The following is a 20,766-nucleotide window of genomic DNA, read 5'->3' on the forward strand; positions in this document are numbered from 1 at the left end:
TGTTGTTTTTTTTTTATCATTGCCTTCCTGAGAAAAGTTAAGACGCCCGTGATGCGCTATTATCGTGCACGATACAAAATTACATTGGCAATTTGATGTACATTTTATTTTGTGAGTCACTTACAACCGGAAGACCAACCTCTGGCTGTAGCTACCTGGTGCGCCTCTTCTACCTTGACGCTCAGGTACACAGATTTGGTCGAAAACTTTGTTGAAACTGGCGTTTTGGGCCGAAATTCATACACGAAACGTTCGAAATGGATTACAATAAATAAATGCGTACCATAAAGTGGAGAATCTAGCATTAATTCGGGAGACGGCCGGTGGACGCACCGTGTAAACTGTGAGTAATGTTAGGTGAGAAAGTCCTCAAATGGAGGAAACTGCCGCAATGACAAGTCGCCATGAAAGTGAAAATAATATTTGTATTTGAGACGAAATTCGAGCTCATATGTTCCTAAAGTTACCGTCAAATCGAGTTTGTGATTAGATAAAGACAAAACCGCAATACTATAGTCCCGTTTGACTTGTTTTTTTAAAAGCTAAGTCATACTGTTGATAAATGTCCAGGCGTATATCGTCACAACACAGGTTGCCAAACACTACTGAAGAATTGCAACATTGTCGTTTTCTAATAAGATTCATGTAATAAATAAATAAATACAAATGTAAAATAATTATAATTTATAATTACACATTTTTTTTTTTAAAATAAGGGAAATAATTCGTCTTTACTCAGGTTGTTTTAATGACTGGCGAAATAGCCACACTTGTCGTTAAATTAATTTTAATGATCCATATCCATATCCACAGAGTAGCCTTCATCATTGTTATGTGTTCTTAATGAGTAAAAGGAAATAAAACTATATAACTCTGAAATGAACATAGGTGTGAATCACCAGAAAGTGTACTCATTGGAGTTTCAATGAGTATTTTGTGATCTCCATGATGTCATGCAGTATATTTGATATAAGAACGGGTAATTGTGTTTGACTGTGTGTACACATACTCCGTAAAACCTGTTGGGCTGCATTACCTGCCACCTGCGGATATTAGTTTCACGATTGTTTTGACGAGAAATGCCCTCAGGTGCTTAGGAGCACACTTATTTCCTGCTTGACAATGTGGATTTATAAGAAGCGTTTTGTTTAGCTGTACTATTTCAACCCTGTCTCATCATTTAATTGAACCTCAGATGACCTCAATGTTTTTCTCATTTTTGTTCTTGGATTTTCTGATGCAGTCAATCATGTCTGCTGGCACCTCCAGCAGCCTTACGCATGGTTCAGGACGTGGCGCAGGCCACAGGCTTCGGTCCAGCCGGAGCAACAGCCAGGGGTCGTCCTATGAAGAACGTTGTGTGGACCCAGTTGAAGACAGAGCACAAAACCCAGAGCCGAAAGGAGTCCACAAAGCTGACCTGAAGGATGCTAATGGCAGACAGTATGAGACCATTGGCTTCATTCCTGGCTCAGCTGAACCATCCACTGCAACCCAAACCTGCAATCCATGCGCTTCTCCAAGAAGCTGTAGGACTTTTATATGTAGCATACTTACTTGCGGCCTGTACAGGGTCTGCCAGAACTCCATCCTTGCTCCATGCCTGGCACCAAAGGAGAGTTCACCAGATGAACCAGAGAGGTTGAGTCTCCAAGCTATGAACTCAAGAGACAACAAAGAAGAGTACACTGCAGAAGAACCCTGGTTGGAGGATCTCCACATTGCTGGAGTCAAAGTGGACAGCACAATAGAGTATTTAGGTGCTAAAACCAATCCTCCCACTTTGCCATACGTGCCACCTCCTGGTGTTCAGACACTGCCGAGCCACCAGTCGCTGCATGAGTCTATAAGGATTGATGACTGGGAGGATGGGGAGGAGAATGTGGACTCCCTGATTACTAAGAAGCTGCTGGAGCTCTACTCTGAATATCAGATTGAAGAACTGGCCCGGTGCACCTCAGACTCGGTGTTCCTGAAAAAGAGCAAGGCCATCAACCAGCTCATCAACTCACTGGCTGAGGAACATAAAATGGATGAGCAGGAGGCCGAGTGTCGGCTAGTGCGTGGAATCATCCGCATTAGCACTCGGAAGAGTACGAAGAAGAGGCCGCACATCTCCAGGAATGAGAGGACACTGTCGGACAGCGGAAACGAGACGATGAGGGAGAGCGAGTCCTTTTCATTGAGCAACAACAGTAAGTCCTGACCGACTCCTTTACTACAGAAATATCAGTGTTCCTGCCGGCATCTAGGAAATGCTTCAGTGCCATCAAGTAACAATCTCATTTTCTCTGTTTATCTAAGATGACTACAAATCAAATCCCAATATCCAAATATCAGATTTGACCTCCTCTGATCAGTGTGCCAGGGAGATTTGGAGGAACAATGGAGGTAAGAAATCTGCACTATTCTGCTTTGTTGAAAGTCTGTCCTAAACGAGCTATTCTGATAAAGTCAATTTATTAGACTAGCTTCACTGTACAATAGACGATATAAGCCATTCAGTGCCAGTAAATAGAAACTGCAAGTAAAATCCGCCACTCTGCTGACAGACATTGCAGTCATGGTGTTACATAACATTCAGAGTGGTTTATTCATTATCAAGACTGATTATAGATGCTTCAGTCACCATGAGGTTACATAGATGAGGCCTGCTAAGGCTCTTCTATGTACTACTTACTATATACTAGAAGTGGGATGTGGGAGGGGCACAGGATTCAATTCAACCATTCAAGTTTTCTTTACATTTATACTTTCTGTAACTTTTCTGTTTTAGAGCCTTTATGGATTAAAAAAAAATAATGTGCATCAGTGAATGTTACAGTCACACTTTGTCACATATGTGTGAGCAGCTGTGCAGTTTCATCTCTCAGTAAGTCAGGAACAGACATCTGCTGTTTTGCACCAGTCAAAAAGTAGCTTTTGGAGCAGTTGCGTCATTTCTATTGAGTTGCTTCACTCAATTTCAGTGAGCGTGGAGCCCCTGCAGGTGGGGCACTGACAGCTAGGTAAACAGTATGAAGTGAAATTAGGTCAGTATTTAAGTGATTTTACAATTCATTTTGAACCGTTTTTATTGTTAATGATTCATAAAAAAATATTATTGGGGCATGAATGTTTTGAAGCAGGACATGCCAGAACAGGTTTGAGAACCACTGCTTCACACTAACAGTTCATCTGTGCACTTTATGACTGAAGTAAATTTAAAAACAAATCATATCAAACTACAAGCTACCAAACATAAATTACACTGGCAGTGTGGTTGGATTATTTAGATAACCAAAAAAAAGAAAGCTAACATTTGTGATTTTTGACTAATCAATGTTTTTCATGATCTGTCTTTCACAATTATGTGTTTTTGTCATTAACTGATAACTGAGTTCAGGCAATAGAAAAGATTTGTTTAGAAATAGGTTAGCACTAAGTTAAATATTTACGAAGACTAAGGAATACGTTGTTTTTTGGGGGTTTTTTTTCTAAAAGCATTTAGCAATTGGCAAAACTAAGATTGACATTTTCTCACACCTTTGTTTCCTTTCATTCTCTTTTTTTCACGACCTAATTCATATGTAATTAAGTTTGTTATCACAAATCAAATAAAAGGGAATCAGTGGGAATTACAATTGACCCTGTGCACGAGAAAATGCTCACTTCCTGCTTTGAGACCGGATGTGGGGTTGTACATTTCCGGTAGCTTTACTTTGCGGTCAATCGCTACTGCGAAGATATACTCCAAAATCATGTCCAAAACTCAAAAACGGAAAGATCGCGTTAAGTTACAAAGAGGAGAAGGTGGGAACACTCACCACTGTTGTGTCATAAAAAATCTAATGATCAATTTTGACGTTTAAAGCATTTAGATCGATCAGTTGTTTACATCACTCAACACAAGCAGAACTGCATCACTGCAGCAGAAGACACATCGTCCACATTCAGAAGCACATCTTTGTATAGTGACAGTTATTATGATGTAAACAGGCAAATGTTCAGCATTCAAACTACAGGTGAACAATAGTCAAACCAGATGTTTCCCGTTATGTCGATATCAGCTAGTCAAGTACACACCTACACAGCATGTTAACAAACTGTGAAAAAAGCCACACAAAAAATGAATGATTGCTGGTAAGGGTTTCTATACATTAGTATGTACGAAGGGTATGTTGTGACTTACCTTAAAAATTACAGTGGTCCCTCGCTGTAACGCGGTTCACCTTTCACCTCGCTGTTTCGCAGATTTTTTAGTGCAAGTTTGCATGCTTATTTTTTTTACGTCGCATTGTGTACTGCGTCCTGATCGCTGCAGACGATCTCCTCCGTGACGTCTCTCCTGTACAGTACAGAATCACTGCATCGATCGCTAGCAGTGTGACTCTGAAGTGCAGTACTGTATGTCCACGAAACGTTTTGCACCGTCAAAAAATAAAATTGGCTACTTGATTTCACCTATCGCTGGTTATTTTTAGAACATAACACCCGCGATAAACGAGGGACAGCTGAGAAATATAACATTTGAATCCCTTTTCTCTTTTGCCCTGAGCCGCGGGGAAAAAATATCGACAAGTCGATGAACATCATTTACAGATATATTGGGTAAATGCCCAAGACATCTATAGAAATGTAAATCGCCGCTTGATTCATTCATTTGCTTAACTTGTTTTGGACCGTAAACCAGGCGCGAATAGGACACCGGAAACAAAGCTCCCCACAGGAGTTTCTGCACCGGAAGTAGCATATGCTAACGTGCACATAGTCAATAGCTAAATAAAACATCCTAAATTGTATCAAAGTTGTACTAATTGCTTTATTCATGGGTTAATGTGAGATTCTACGTGTGGGGTACAGTGTAAAAATGAAGCATGGGGGGAATTCACTAGAAAGAAGACGTGTAAAAAAATTTGTTTTGTAAGCTACAGTAGATTTGTTCTTTTTGCATACAGGCTGTGATCACCTGAGCTGTGCTGTAAGCTCTAAGCTTTATTGCTCTCTGTAGTGTTAACTGAATTCAGTAACATAATCGCACAGATAAGCTTAAAGAGATAAGCACAGTTTCACTTGGCTTGGTGTAACATTGACCATCAAAACCATAGCTTGCCCTGCACCAGTACAACATGCATTACTGTAAACTTTACCACAACACTGCAAACTAGCTACTTTTAGCCTGCACTGAACTGCACTGAACGGTCTATATTTTCATCCAGCCTTATAATAAAAATGTATGCTACAGCTATACATCATGTTTGATCCAATATCTAATTTTAAAACTCCAGCATACTTCAGAACCGTACCTAAACATTACATTTCAGATTTATTAGATGTCACTGAGCACTTTGAAAATGTTCCCTTATATTCCTCTCCTGTCTTCTCTTTCTTACCATTCTTTCCATCTTTGAGAGTGAGCTTATTGCATATTTGTATCCTTGAAAATATAGCCGCTGTACTACATATTGTGGAACTGTTTGTGTTTGGTGCTGGGCTGTTGGAAACATTTCCAGATGGCTGCCATTGATAAACATTACTCCACCTATGCTTGTTTGTTTTTTGTAGCTCTAGCCAGAGTGGCAAATTTGCTGGCATCAGCAATGAGTGTGATGAGAACCTAAAATAATATGGATCCTAAAGAGTTCTAATAATCTTTTGCCCAAAATGACCACAGTTTACCAACAAGGGGTTCACGCTATTGGCTAAGACTATCCACTATGAACTGATTGGAGTGAATGGAGATAAATGGCAAAAGTGGTTCTGGACTGAACTTATTTCAGTATTTTAATAGTCTTGTTTTTTTCTTACAAAGAAGATAAAATTGCACATAATACAGTAGCTTTGTGCTGTACATTGATTAGGTGGAATGAGATTTGCAGCAGATTGTGATTGTGATTCCCTTAATTTCCTTTAATTCAAATAACTAGCTAATAACTGATAACAAATAACTAACTTATAATCATGGTATACTCACAACAAACATTTCAACCAACTTGGTTCGTTACAGCCAAAAGTTCCTGTTTGATGTATGGGATTTAAATTACCGTATGAATGCCCCGAAAAGCGGTTTATGATGCATCATGTCACTTATACTTACAAAAGAATATTTAAAAACAATTAAAACACAGTTAAAAATAATTAAAATCTGAACTGCAGTACTGTGTAGCACTGCTTTAGCTTTTCTCATATTTCTTTATATTTTTGAGGAAAATAGGTGCAGCGATTTATTGAAACATGGGTAAATGCAAATACCATATGGAAAGCAAAAGCAGAGTGTACACTTCTAACAAGTTTGGAATGACTGTCTTTATTCTTTAAAACAGCCTAAACTCTGTTCTTGTCATTTTTAATCTACAGGATTCTTGAAAAACATTCCAAAGCTCATATTTGGATGTTTGCTGCCTGTTATTCAATTTTTTCTTATCAACTTGATCTCACGCTGCTTTAATAATGTTGAATTCTGAGGAGGCCAATCCATGACTGACAGTGACTCCATTAATGCTTTTACTGTATTAGCAGTGGGTTTGTGATTGTTGGTGTGCTAAAAAAAAAATAAAGTCATGACCTGTTAGATGATTTTCAGATGGTTTTACATGGCGGTATCTTAGATACTTTTAAGTGTTCATAATTCCTACAATTTTGATAAAATTCTTAGCACCACGGGCTTAAATGCAGTCCCATACCATGACAGAGCCTCCATTGTGTTTTACAAATTAATTCTTAATAATAGTAATGTTGGAAAAATTGCACAAAAATATATTTTGACTTTAAATATGGGTATGATCATGATATGTTGTACGGCTCTTCTGTAGTCATGGTCTACTTTTTGTTGAGCGGCGCTGGTTTTAACAGATTTTGGTTTAAAAGGTGTAGCACGGTTATTAGCACTGTTGCCTCACAGCAAGAAGGGCCTGAGTTTGATTCCACCACCTAGCCAGGGCCTGGTGGTGGTCTTAGGGATCATTGGGATATTTTTTTTAGTAAATGTGAAACAAGCCTTTGTGTTCTTTTCAGTCTGCAGACCAAAACTTGATGTCCTTTCTCTTTTTTATATTGTGGAATCATGAACACTGACTTTCAGTTTTTTAAACTTTTTTCTTTTGTGAGTCATCGGTGCAATCTTGGAGTAATTTTGATTGGCTGGCCACTCCTGGGAAGGATCACCACTTTTGCAATTTTTCTCCTTTTGTGGAACTTGGAGTATCAAAGTCTTAAAAAGGCCTTTGTCACCCTTTCCAGACTGATAGATGATAAATGTCCATGACTGTGTTTCTTATCTGTTCTTAAAGTAACTTCAGATCGTGGCATGATGTGTTGTTTTGTTTTTGGTTTTTTAGATCTTTTAGCTGGCTTCATCTGAAACATTTAAATAAAGTTTATTAAGCAACACAGAGTGTGTGTATGTTTTGCAGAATTTGAATCTGCGCAGAGAGCATAGCCCTGTACAATTAAGAATTCGTCCTGCTCAGTACTCACATCATCAATAAACTCTGGTTCCACTGGCAGCCATTCATGGCAATGGCAAAATGTTGCCTCCACAATGTTAGATAATGTGGTATACCTTGGATCACTAGATCATGAGTCGATTCTCTCCTTTTTAATACTTTCCTCATCATTCTGGTGCAAGTTAATCTTGGTTTCGTCTGTCCTTTTTTAAATTTTTATTAGGTTTTTAATGTCTAATTAGCACTTCTGTTCTTGAATGTAACCAGTGGTTTGCACCTTATTGTAAATTATCTGCATTTCCATTCATGAAGACATCTCTCGTTTGTAAGACCTTGAGTGTTTTTGACTTGGTTACTTGTTCTGAAATCACATATATTCTGTGGTCTTCCGAAGCTCTTTGGATGTCATATTGACAGATCCAGTGAAAAAGATCCAGTCTTTTATCTGTGTGATTGATCATGAAACAACAAGAAAACAGGCTTCACATGACGATGAAACTGACTGTTAGTCAATTGCAGTTATTTTCATGCTTCTAAAAATGAGGTCCTATAAAAATAGCTGTAAATTCTGAACTGTTAATTCAGCACTTCTGTTAAACCTTTTGAATTAAAACTGAAAGTTTGCACTTCAATCATATCTTGGTTGTTTGAGCCGGAAGCAAAACTACAAAACATATCATGAAGTTATGCTTATCTGTATAACAATAGCAAGCAATTTTCATCTTTTATATAAAAAAATATACATACAAGTATTAAGTAGGTAAGAAACACAGTTCAAGAACATTTGGAAGAGGTTCACATTTAATAATAATAATGGATTGCATTTATATAGCGCTTTTCATTCACTCTCACATTCACACACTGGTGGTTGTAGCCACAGCTGCCCTGGGGCAGACTGACAGAAGCACGCCTGCCATATCGCGCCATCGGCCCCTCTGGCCATCACCAGTAGGCAGTAGGTGAAGTGTCTTGCCCAAGAACACAACGACCAGGACAGACAGAGCTGGGGATCGAACCGGCAACCTTCCGGTTACAAGATGAGCTTCCCAACCCCCTGAACCACGGTCGAAATTTTTAAAGGACCATCCATCTAAAAATTTCAACAAAATTTTAACAAAAGTGCGTTACAATGTACAGATGACAGAACCATGGAAGGGTCCGACACCGTCACATGTGGAACTAAGCAGTAGTAGCACTTGCTGAGATATTGAAACATTCACATACATATATTTCCACTCCTGTGTAGAAAGCTTACACCACTACACCAACAGTAGCAGAGTAGTTTATTGAAAATATGACTTCTGTGAAATTTTAGAGATTTCTATAGCCATAAAGTGAACACAGGCCTTTTGACACCAAGAACTCATGTTTCTAAGTAGATGGTGATTCACACCTGATCTGAGAAATGAGAAAAGGAACTAACAACAATCTACAAAACTAAGCAGTTATTAAGACCTTTAACAGCAAGTGGTCTTTAACCTGTGAAAGGCACCGCTCTGGGTGAGCAGGTGGCGTGGACACCTACGTTCGTGAATGCAATAACCTGAAAACAAGCGATGTAGGACCTTCAAATTGATACAATAGGTGCATCTATTAAAAATCTTGGATGAGTTTGAATCTCAGCAACCTTGAGCTCAAGGTCGGAGGTCCAATTTTCTGAAAACCTTGCGAATGCAATAACTCACAAACAAGGTGACGTAGCATTTTGAAACTGGTATGTCTACTAGGAAGCTGAAGGGTAGCACTGGTGGTTGCCAGTGTTGTTATTTGATTGTGTCCTTCCCTGCAGTGTGAGTGCTGCCTGTAGATGAGTGGAACAGTATGAAACATAGTCAGGTTTGTGTTTTGCATAACCCGTACACTGGTTTAAGTGCATCTTCTTCCATTTGTATGTGAAGCAAAACAAACAACAGGAAACCACACAGCGAACTTTACTCTTGTGTGTCAAAAAACAAGTACTGTTGTTTGCTTGGATCGGTATTGAAAGTATCAGCTTTGGTGACTTTACTCTTACTGCCACACAAACATTATGTGTATTGTCTGTATGATATGCAAGGAAGCAAAATGAGTCTGCCACGTTTGCATGTTCATGCTCATGATAGCTTTTCTTTCTGTGTTCTTGCAGGTCACACTTCTAGTTCCCCGACATCATACTCCACTTCACACACAGAGACAAATTCTTCAGGTGTCCCGCTGATCCGCACCTATGTGAGAACATGATTCACTCACCACATTTTTCTTTATTTGTCAAACTGTGTCCAAAAGGTGACATACGGGACGTCGAAAGGAGACCCTACTTGCACACGAGTGCCTTGCTGAGCCAAGCTGTTTGCAGAGACCGTGGCTTTGCTGTGGCAAAAGGAAAATGTGAAATTTCACATTGTCTGAAGGATTTCAGTGAACTCAGGGCTCTGTGTGTAGATATTTCTGGTTCATAAATGTTATGTTTGTGTTTGAAGGATTGCTTAATGGGGAGCTTGTCCTGCAGGCAGACGTCATCAGCAGCTCTTAGGTGTTGTATCATACATGTTGTATAACCGTCCCCTCGTCCTTGAAGGAGTTAGGATCCTACGAGCTTGCTCTGATTTTACTCTTAGATTTAAAGTTTGTCGTTGGTGTTGTTTCTGTTGTTTTGCACATTTCAAATGCCTTCATTATTGTTGATTTGATGAGTATGTGTTTGCTTTCAGTTTTGTGGCTATGTCGCAAATATTTAGTTAATGAGTCTACATAAAGTTCTGATAGTTTCCGGAATTTGAATAATTTTCTAAGTGAAGCACCTGGTTGGTGTCACTGCATACTTTCTATGTAGAGGAAAAGTAGATTTTTCATTGTAATTGTATTGTGTTTCGTTACGTCCAATTGGAAATACAAGTTGAAGGCTGCAAAAAAAGCCTTCAGGTGTTGTTTTTTTAAATATTTCATATCATTAGTTAATATTCAGACAACATGGAATGTGTTTTTTGTTTTTTCAAATCAGTTTATTATTTGTTTCAAAACATGAAGTTCATACAAAGCTGATAACTCTTAAGCTCGTATCTTAACTGTGTGCTGGATACATTTTGATTGTGACTGTTTTACCGTTTGCTTTCAATTCTCAAATATTATGTGAGCCAGCGTGATCTGCAGCGACACTGTAGGTTGTATCGTGCGCTGTAACTTATTAGCGATGTTTATCTCAAGCTGACTCATGAAGTGAAGGTGTGTTTTCATGACAACAAATGTACTTGCTGTATTTACCCTCGGGTCCTGACGGGGATTTTCCCAGCTGAGTCACTCAATCCATTTTTTTTTTTTTTTGCCCTTTAGCATTATCAGTTTATGGTTACAGTTGTTAAGGAACATAACTGTAGTAACTTAATACAAATGGTAAACTAGTTCACGTATTCTGCAATGCGTCACCCACGATCTGTTTTACTTACATGTGTAAAGAATAAAGTTTTTTTGTAATCTTTCTGTAAAATCTTCCAGAATACTTGAGGTTTTTGTAGTGCCCAACCCCAGCATGGTTAGAATGGAATGATGGGAAACTTGTTCTGGTTTGGACCACGAAGACCAAAATTTAAAAGAAGTAATGAATTGCTGACTATATCTATCAAACTATACTTCTTACTTTACTGAAAGGGTTGAATTGTTTGGTGAAGTCTTTTGCATTTTGTTGCTAATGACACATTATAGCTGTAGCAGATCGAATGTTTAGGTGTTTCTCTTTGTTTTTCTTTTTTTTCAGCAGAAATATGTTGTATCAGGAACTAATCTCTGATATCAGATGTGGCTTTTTTTAAACCAATAAAGATTATGAAGTGGAACAAAAACAGACGTTTTGTTTGTCACTGAGAGTATGGCCACATGAGGGAGTCAGAGCGTGCATTATTTTTGACAGTATTTCCTCTCTTTCTTTTTCTGCTGGAGTTCCTGCATAATCCTAGCTAAGAATAAGATCATGTGTTTTCACATTTGTTGTTTATTTGTTTAAGTATAATATTGACATAAGCAGCCATTGACAGTAATAATGGGTTTATTTTTTGTGATTTTCGTGACACTTGGATGAACACTACATTCAGGAACAGTCTTTGTGGACAAAAAGCAGCTCTCTTAATAAATGTAACATTTTTGTATTGCTTACAAGATTTGCTTATTTCGTAGAAAAAAAAATGTTGTACTCATAAATATACAATGATTAGTGTATAATTATGTCTTCCAACAAATTGTTCACCACCCTCATAAAAACAGTGGATGAGACTTAGCATTTCCATCTAATCGCGTTTTATGTAACTAGACACCAGCCACATAAGTACTATGCCATAAGTTACTTGTAATCTAAAGATCACAAATAACGCTTTAAAACTCCGTATGACCCTTTAACATTTGTGCGTGTATATTTTCATCATCTCTTTCTCTTTAGGTCTTTTTCCTTCTCCACCACTGCTCTCTTTCCTTCCTCATTTCAACCTCATCCTCTTAATCCTTACCTCAAGCCTCATCTCCAGAACTAAAGTCAGGGCACCAGCACATGAAAACATGCATTATCCTGATATTGGCGCAGGTAATAAAACTTCTTGCCAACTCATTTAGGCATGTGACACTCCCATCTCCAGACAGCTAATAAAAAGGTTGTCTAAACAATAACCACAGCTGGTTATAAGCTAACACTATGCCACCTAATGTTAGGCTCGAGTGTCCTAAAAATCACACTTTCCCTCAAGTTAACAGTTTGATAACATTTACACATATTATGAGAGTTTATTCATTAAGTGTACATTAATGTTATATCCACTTCAGAGAAAGTCTCAGTAACGCCAGTGAATAGCAGCAAAAGTAACATTGCTTGTATCGCTGTCATCAGACAGAAATGAGCTTCACTGACTCATCAACTCCTTTTAGATTCCTTTCAGAATGTTTTACAGCCTCCACCACAATAAATAGGTGTGGACAGTCAGCATACTGACAGCTGAGGTAAACAGCAGACAGACAGCCTACGCTGACCACAGATGAACAGCAGTTGTTTCCCCTACACTGTAGCAAGGATTATGCACTTACATTGCGAAGGGTAAGAAGTTAAAATTCACTTGACTGCAATCTGCAACCTACTGACATCTAGCAGTGGTATTTTACACACTGTATCTTTAAGCCCTAAGATCATGCACAGATGTTCACTAATCATATCAAATAAATCCAAAAGGGAGCAACATAAAACAGATCTAACAGATATCAGACACAAGAAAATCAAAGTAGAGAGAAACTAAAAATAATAACAATTTCATACAAGAAATTGACAGGAAAACACAGCTAACTTACGAAAGGAAGGAGTGATGTAAGCACAGCTAGGGGAAGGTGAGTACACATGGTTGCCAAGAGCCCCCTTCTTGGCAACCAGGTAATTGCTTAGGTAGTGAAAAGACAGAAAACAAAACAAATAGTGTCTAATAGGATATGTGCATTTAACATTAAATGTGACATCTGACTATGCTAAAAGCTATGATTAACGGGAATAGGCACACTCTATATTTTGAATCTAATGTGCTGTGGTCCTACTCCCCCATCTGTAACATTTCCTCCTCTGTTGTCTTCAAATAATGGATTGCTCTTGAGATCACAGTCACCTAGCAATATGAAGCAAACAACCGGGGATCAACCTCATTAGCTGTCAAGTATGTCTGGACTTATGTCTCCATTAAGGCGAAATTATCGCTGCCAAGACACCGTTATGTAGTCTATGCACCACTTTTTAGCTACCTACTATACTTTGAAGATGAGGTGTGCTGTATGGTGCTTACCTACAGAAAAAAGAAAACCTATGGAAAACACTGAAACAAGACAAAATGACAGTATGCACTGTCGGCTATGTGCTATGTTCTTCTATATGTATTGAAAAGCTACTGAATATACAAGAGGGGAATTCATAAAATTATTCAACCAATAATCACATGAGCCTATAAATATATTATATTATATTATATTATATTATATTATATTATATTATATTATATTATATTATATTGACCTATCTTAGCACTACTGATGCTGTTTTTGCTATGCCAGCCTTTGCTGCAAACTTTTAAAGTGGTCCTGAGCTATAGTTCTAGTTTTTCATTGTTTCATTCAGTGGGTTTTTTTGTTTCTTTGTTTGTTTGTTTTGTTTTTGTTAAGTTACTTAAGGCTAACCTATGAATCATTCTAGCATAGAAAAAGGCATTTAAGAGATGAACCACTATTGGAAACCACTGCTGTGTCTACACTAGTGCTGTCAGCATTAATCTCGTTAAAATGACGTTAACATCATAACCGCATTAACGTGGCAAATCTCCGTTAGCGATTAACGCAGATCGGCCCATGCGTGGGGCTGCACGGTGTCAACGCATTAGTGAGCTAACCACACCTTGACGCCGTGTGGAAGGAGTTCAGTGAGGCCATGGAAAAAGACTTTCAGTCTGCGGTGAAGTGATTCTGACAAACATTCAGGAGGGGAAATCATTACTCTGCTCACATGTGAATAATGCAAGTGGAGTGGTGCCGACTTCAACTGATATAGGTATTAAGGACCTCCTTAATACCATTTACACATTTTCTGTAGAGGAAGTAAAGTCGAGCGGGATGATTGATCCATCACTGGGGGCAAGTTTGCCATTCTCCTCAGCTGGAAAAGGGTGGAGTGCCCACTCCAGGTGAGGGACAAGATTCTGCCCCAAGTGGAGGGGTTTAAGTATATCAGGATCTTTTTCATGAGTAAGATGAGTAGTGCAGGTGCAGTGATGTAAACTGGTCTGTTGTGATAAGGCAACAGGCAAAGCTGTTGATTAACAGGGGATCTACATCCCTACTCTTACCTAAGATTACAAGCTTTGGGTAGTGACAGAAAGAATGAGATCGCAGATACAAGTGACACAAGTAAGCTTTCTTAAAAAGTTGTCTGACTTCTTCCTTAGAGATAGGATAAGGAGTTTGGTTATTCAAGCAGGCTTCACAGTAGAGCTGATACTCCAGTGTGCCAAGGGTGCCTGGGTAGTGTTACAGGCAAGCATATCCTACCAGGAGCAGGCCCCAGTAGACCCAAGACACCCTAGAGAGATTATTTTTTCAGCTTGCCTGGGAATGCCCCTGGATAAGGTGGAGGGGGTGGCCCCGGAGAGGGAAATCTGGGCTTCTCTGCTCAGGCTTTTGCCCTCATGACCCAGCCAAGAATAAGTGGAAGAAAGTAAATGGGTGTATGGATGGCTGGATTATTAACTACACTGTCCAGAAAAATAATAGCGTTTATGGAATGTTAGTGATGAGGTGGTTCTTTATCATAGAACAGGTTGCATAACCAAAATCACAGTGTAACTTTGTCTTAACAACTAAGGTTGGAAATTTGACTTTTTATATTTTCATCTTGCTTTTTATGGGATATTTCATACTTGTTTATGTCTGTGATTGTTTTTAAAAAAAGAAGAACAAGTACCTGCTTAAACCTCCATTTTCCAGCAAATTGCACCTATTATTTCTATCTATCCGCTATAACACGGCAGCAGGCTAGATTTTATTATTATTTTAATCCAATATGTTGAATGAACATGACGATTAGCATTCAACTGCATAAATTTAAAGTTTCAATCATGGCTCCGTTCTCTTCTCTAGAATATTCTTATTCTTCAAATAAGCCCGAGTCCCGCCCTAAAACAGCGCCTTCCATTTATTGGCTGTTTTAGCTATCAGTAACAGTGTATTGCTCCAATTGGTCAAAGCAAGAGCAAGAAGGGGGTTGTTTCCAGGAAGTGTTCAGCGTGACTCTCACAGAACAGCTTTGCTTTCTTTCTAACAGAACTTGCTTTGCTTGATTTTTGCGCCGTTCCTGATTCCGTTTCTCAGTCAGTCAGCATGGGTGAAGATGAAGAAAAATATGACGGCATGTTGCTTGTTATGGCGCAGCAACACGAAGGAGGGGTGCAAGAGGTAAAGCAGTGCATCGCCGTGCTAACATGCTAAAGCTACTGTACTAACGCTAACATGGTTAGCCTGTAAGCTAGTATGTACACCATGCCTATGAGCAGTCACAAACACGAACAAAGAATAATGTTTTAAACTGTTTTGCAAAGTTTAGAAAATGATTTTGTTATTAATAATCATGGCTTTCGTGGGCTATCTTAGCTACTGCCTGCGGAGTGTTCTGGTGAATTTGGCATACATGTGACTAAGGAGACAGCACAACTTAGCAAAAAATGAACTTAGTTCTGTTTGAGCATGTCTATTAGATGCTCCATGGTCCTGATAGAAGCTGTTAAAAGTAATGTTCGTTACAAGTAACGTTCTTACTGTAGTAACGTGACGTTGTGTCCCGGATGAGTGAAGGTTCTGGAAGAAAATGTATTTGCTAAAAGAGATCTGCTGTTATGAGGAAAAGGTGAAGGATGTGATCTGGAAACAGATGCATAAGCTAAAGCGCAACGAATGTTTGGTAACAATGGTGTATTTTAAGAGTCGTGAACAGGCAGACACCCAGCACAGAAAAGGAAGGCTCTCCCATCCAAGCAGTAATTTATTTCAGACACAAAGTCCATAAAGTCCAAAGCTGTAATCTGTTATATGGATTTTGTAACTTATTCTTGACCTATTTTCTGTCAACAGTTAGTAAACACATTTTTCAGCTTCCTCCGCCGCAAAACTGATTTCTTCACTGGTGGAGATTCAGGTGCAGCAGAGAAGGTGAGCATTGCTGTTCGATCTATACCTCGTGTCACATTCAAGAGTTCAGTGATAAGCACACAACTCCACCCGTCCCTCAGTTTTAAATGAAATCCCTTATGTTCTTCAGCTCGTCAAGGATGCCTTTGCTCACCACAGCAAGCTAGCACTGAAGGCCCAGAAAGAGAAGCAGATGAAACAAGAGAAAGAAAAGAGAGAGAAAGCTGAAAGAGCGGCCAAGCTTGCAGAGGAGGAGAAGAAAAAGAAGAATGACGACGGTCCAAGAATCCAGGAGCTGACAGACGAGGAAGCAGAGAAGCTTCAGACTGAGCTTGACAAGGTGAAATGCTGATTTCAAAATTTTCTGTCATCAGTGTGTCTCTGAAACAGTCAATTACACTCTGAACTGTTATGTCTGTTAATTTATGTCCGGATTTTTTATGCTAGAAAAAGAAGGAAGAAGAGAATACAGCAGCAGCAGCAGAGATGTCATCTGACAAAGCCGAGAAAGAGAAAGGCGTGAGTGAGGAGTTTGACATGTACCTTATTACTTAGTGTTGACTGAGCAGTAAAATGGGGTGCGCTTAATGTTTTGTTTAATTAACTCTTATTCATGTTCATTTTCTTTTCCTTCAGTCTGACTCTGAAGGAGAGGAGGATGAGAAGGACAAAGATAAACTGAAGCCTAATTCAGGAAATGGAGCTGACCTGCCCAACTACAAGTGGACGCAGTCCCTGTCTGAAGTCGATGTGAGTTCTTTCTGGTTTCAGCATCATGCTGGACTTCACCTCTTCTCAGCTTGTGTTTACTGAACATCTGAATGGTTCTTTGAGCATCTCTCAGCTTTCAGTTGTATTCTCACCATACGTACAGCTCCGTCATAATGTCACCTTTGCCTGAGTTTGCCAGTTGGATAGCACAATACGATGCATATTAAAACCCTCTTAATGTTTCCTGTGCATTGCCCTGCGCCTCTTTCTTTCAGGCGATGTGTTTCCTTAAACAGCATGCGCCAGAACACATTTGTATTTGTTTTTCATCGGCCTTTGCAGAAGGGGAAGATCATGACACTTGTTATGTGAATTCTACATTATTATTCCTTCCAGCTTTATTCAGATATGCCAAGAGTGTTGTGGAAAGAGTCAGAATGCATACAGAACACTGGATAAATAAAAGTGCTGGAAGTTGTCTTAAATATATTTTAACATTGCCATTACATTTGAGTACCACCTAATGTGTTTGGGGTTGTTATAGCAACATGCGAGAAAGTTCTGGGGCATTATTTGTACGCGACACAAGCGCAGAAATGGAGGGCGTCGACGTAATCTTATACTTCCTGCTCGGTGCGTGACTCAGACAGCACGGTGTTGTTTCTTGTGTGGCCATATTCCTCGTTGCTGGGTTTCAAGGGCAGTTTTAATTTTCATAAGGCGACACTGTCATAAGTGATCGTGCGGTACCACTGACTAGCCAATCAGTGGCATGCAATCTGTTGAAATCACATTATCAGATCTACCGAGATCACTCCAGCTCATTAGGTACTAAAAAAAGTGCTTGTTACCAGGTACTACCACTTATTGGAAAAGCCTAAAATTCAAGTTGAGCCTGACAGTTTTGAGTGGAAAAAGGTTTTATTGGAGAGCAGTGGAATTTCTTTTCTTTTTTTTCTGTGCAGACGAGAGTTTTATAAGCTTATAAGAACACATGTGCGCGTGTATAATTAAAATATTAATAATTAAACTCCTCCCACAGGTGGCAGTGCCCTTTAGCGTGAACTTCCGCATTAAGGGCAAAGATGTGGTGGTGGACATCCAGCGGCGCTCCATCAAAGTGGGCCTGAAAGGACATCCTCCAGTTATTGATGGCCAGCTCTACAACGAGGTGAAGGTAGAGGAGAGCTCCTGGCTCATCGATGATGGCAAGGTGGTTACTGTCCACTTGGAAAAGGTAAGAAGACATGTAGATGTGTGGCACACTGTGGAATTACTCAGTCAACTGGAGAGAGAGAGAGAGTGCGTCAAATCGTATTTTGATTTCAGATTAACAAAATGGAGTGGTGGAGCAAGATCGTCACTACAGATCCTGAAATTAACACCAAGAAAGTCTGTCCTGAGAACTCAAAGGTAAACATTCACACGAACTGTTTATTGTAGAAGGAACTAAAAGATTACTGACACGTGTGGATCTTTCTGCTCCTTCCTCACTGTGCGCGCTTCCTGTTGAACAGCTGTCAGATCTGGATGGAGAGACGCGTGGTATGGTGGAGAAGATGATGTACGACCAAAGGCAAAAATCAATGGGCCTACCTACATCTGAAGAGCAGAAGAAACAAGATATTCTTAAAAAGTAGGTTTCAGTGTTGGTGCAGATTTTGTGTCTGAAGGCTACAGTAGACGCTAATAAACACCTGAATAATGGAGTCGTCTACTTTGACCACACTGTGGGTAAAATGGGCACCAGTTTTTAAAATTAAAGAAGAATCCAAACAAAGCTGCAGGAGAGATGATAAAAAATGAAATATCATGAAACTAAGTTAATCACATTTTAAAGATGGCGAAAAAATTGGAAAAAAGATGGGAAAAGAATCGGTTGCCTTCATGTGAAATTGCAAAGATGTTTCTCCTGCAGGCATGTTTTGATAGTGTAGTGAAATGAACTGATACCACTGAGTAAAAAAGTTTGTAGTATACTTTGGAAATTGGCAATAAAATATAAGTAAGTATAGTCAGTGAAATTGCCTAGAAACAATGTTACAAATGGAGAGCTGAAGTAACACGGTGTCTTTCTTGAGGCAGTAATATTTAAACAGTATGATTCCCAGTAGGCTGCAGGTCCATGTGTGGTATGGTAAAGATCAAGAGTCTATCACGTTTGAATCCGTACATTAGGGAAGTTAACATGCATTTGGAGCTTTATCCACCTCCACTCTCCAACACAAGAAAATGGCACAGCCTTACTTCTGCTGGTGAGAGAGACAATCCATGAAGTTGCACTTGCTGTGTTTAGAGGAAAAACAAAACTTAAGCCGCAGACACTATAAAAGATAGACTTAGCTTCTGGATCTTAAAAATTAAGCCTTAAACCTGCAATCTTTCTAATGGCCACCAGAGGGCGATACTTGTCTATGGAAATATGGCCCCCAGGCTTGATCTTTATGTGCTCTGTCACACATTTCGGCTCATTTTGAATATAAAATGAATTCAGTTGTGTTGATTTTTGTCATTGTGTCATGATGATTAACCACAAAGAGCTCATTGATTTATGAGTGCATGAACCCAGTTTTGTTTTTGTACACAAATAATAATGATATATGAAGCTTTAAATTTCACAGCAATCGGTTTAATAAATGGAAACTTTGTTTTAGGCAAACAGTGGATGGTAACAATTAACATGACACAATTTCCTGTTACTCTGTTTAAAATTAACTTAAAAGAAATAGATTGTGTACTGCTAATTTTCCTCTTATAAAAATTATATGTAGGAATTTTCCTGAGTGGGGGGGAAACAAACAAACTTCAGACTGATGTTTCAATGACTGTATGAGTCAGTGGTTCATGTGCAGCTTATTACTGTTTGTTGGGAATGACCCCTTTCCCTCCTCTGCTGTCTGCTGGAGCCCACTTCCTCTTCTAGCTTGTTAAAGCTGCCTCTGAGGATCTTGTTTAATTTTATAAAGGTTAAACAATACTACCATAGGGAGCGCTGTGGAGGTAATTGGTCTCAGAGTTTCTTTAGTGACACAAAGGTCAAATTGTGTCTGTCCAATCAAACATGTTGTGTGAAGGTGTCATCTCAGACGAAGCGTACAGCTTTTCATTCTTAGCAGAATTAAAATAAACATTCGCTTTGCAGCAGAAAACAAAGGCTTTTCCTCTGACCAGCCTGGAATACAGAAGGTTTTTAGAATAATTTCACTTCATAGAAATGTGAGAAAACAGATGTAACGTGCTCTGTTCCTTCCCAGAAAGTTTAACCAACTGTCACGATCCATAAATGAACGAATCTCCCATTCACTGACTTCACAGGCTGACTGCACCTCGCCTTCTCACCTTCCCTTTGTTTCTGACTCTGACACCTTCTGTCTCTGCAGGTTCATGGCTCAGCACCCAGAGATGGATTTCTCTAAAGCCAAATTCAGCTGAGGCTTTCTGTTGTCAGAGGTTTTAGATTCACGGTTCATGTAAATGACACCAGAGCTGACATCAGGCACCAACCAACTCCCCCTTCATCTCTCTGCTGGACATGCTTGTGCTGACGTGCATGTCTGAAGTGCATAGATTCATGTTTAAATCCAAGAGTTTGATAAATGTAACAGCAGTGTTCTTCCTTTGCATGTTGTTTCCATATTTAAAGATGTGTCTGGATTTTTTTTTTTTTTAATAAATGGATTTAAAATGTAATTGAGTTCTGAACCATCAGTCTGAAGAAGTGCAATCATAAAGCCAGGAAGCCTTTTCCTCCTCCTGCTGTGTAGATTTTGGACGCTCACGAGCTTGCAGAAGCTCGTGAGCTTGGAAAAGCCAAACGTAACGCTGCAGTTCCAGTGCATGAATTATTGGAGCTAATTTATCTGAATTTAAGGGGCGGGACCACATCTCGGAACCCCAAGCGCTACAAGCCGTTCGTTTTGCTTCGTACCCCACCCTCACCCCCTCTTTCAATTCATTCACTTCTCTAAAA

At 39.3% G+C, this 20,766-nt stretch overlaps 2 protein-coding genes across 4 annotated transcripts; both read left to right on the plus strand.

Annotated features, from left to right (window-relative positions):
* The first annotated feature begins 142 nt into the window (after positions 1 to 142).
* kdf1b (keratinocyte differentiation factor 1b) lies at positions 143 to 11,911 on the plus strand. 3 transcript variants are annotated; one of them, XM_085396384.1, is made up of 4 exons: positions 143 to 357; positions 1,244 to 2,195; positions 2,305 to 2,391; positions 9,550 to 11,911. In XM_085396384.1, the coding sequence occupies exons 2-4, from the start codon at positions 1,250 to 1,252 to the stop codon at positions 9,642 to 9,644; spliced, it is 1,128 nt and encodes a 375-aa protein (XP_085252510.1). In that variant the 5' UTR covers positions 143 to 357; positions 1,244 to 1,249; the 3' UTR covers positions 9,645 to 11,911. The 3 variants fall into 3 exon arrangements, with proteins under 3 accessions (XP_085252510.1, XP_085252508.1, XP_085252511.1); XM_085396382.1 differs by having other exon boundaries at positions 143 to 343; positions 9,550 to 11,909; XM_085396385.1 differs by having other exon boundaries at positions 146 to 185.
* Positions 11,912 to 15,154: 3,243 nt separating this feature from the next.
* Positions 15,155 to 20,486, plus strand: nudc (nudC nuclear distribution protein). The gene is made up of 9 exons (XM_085396454.1): positions 15,155 to 15,356; positions 16,029 to 16,106; positions 16,216 to 16,425; positions 16,533 to 16,604; positions 16,722 to 16,835; positions 17,839 to 18,033; positions 18,126 to 18,209; positions 18,314 to 18,432; positions 20,177 to 20,486. Exons 1-9 carry the CDS (start codon positions 15,282 to 15,284, stop codon positions 20,226 to 20,228), a joined length of 999 nt encoding a protein of 332 aa, XP_085252580.1. The 5' UTR covers positions 15,155 to 15,281; the 3' UTR covers positions 20,229 to 20,486.
* Positions 20,487 to 20,766: the final 280 nt, after the last annotated feature.

This window comes from Rhamphochromis longiceps, linkage group LG22 (assembly GCF_057381845.1).
Source record: "Rhamphochromis longiceps isolate RC_006_pf linkage group LG22, R_longiceps_female_GT1.1, whole genome shotgun sequence".
NCBI lineage: Eukaryota > Metazoa > Chordata > Actinopteri > Cichliformes > Cichlidae > Rhamphochromis > Rhamphochromis longiceps.

Excerpts from the sequence above, each read along its gene's own strand:
- kdf1b (XM_085396384.1), top strand. The coding sequence starts at position 1,250 with ATGTCTGCTGGCACCTCCAGCAGCCTTACGCATGGTTCAGGACGTGGC. Across the intron at positions 2,196-2,304 it reads CTTTTCATTGAGCAACAACA|ATGACTACAAATCAAATCCC; the intron begins GTAAGTCCTGAC and ends TGTTTATCTAAG. Across the intron at positions 2,392-9,549 it reads GATTTGGAGGAACAATGGAG|GTCACACTTCTAGTTCCCCG; the intron begins GTAAGAAATCTG and ends GTGTTCTTGCAG.
- nudc (XM_085396454.1), top strand. The coding sequence starts at position 15,282 with ATGGGTGAAGATGAAGAAAAATATGACGGCATGTTGCTTGTTATGGCG. Across the intron at positions 16,605-16,721 it reads AAGCCGAGAAAGAGAAAGGC|TCTGACTCTGAAGGAGAGGA; the intron begins GTGAGTGAGGAG and ends CTTTTCCTTCAG. Across the intron at positions 16,836-17,838 it reads AGTCCCTGTCTGAAGTCGAT|GTGGCAGTGCCCTTTAGCGT; the intron begins GTGAGTTCTTTC and ends CTCCTCCCACAG.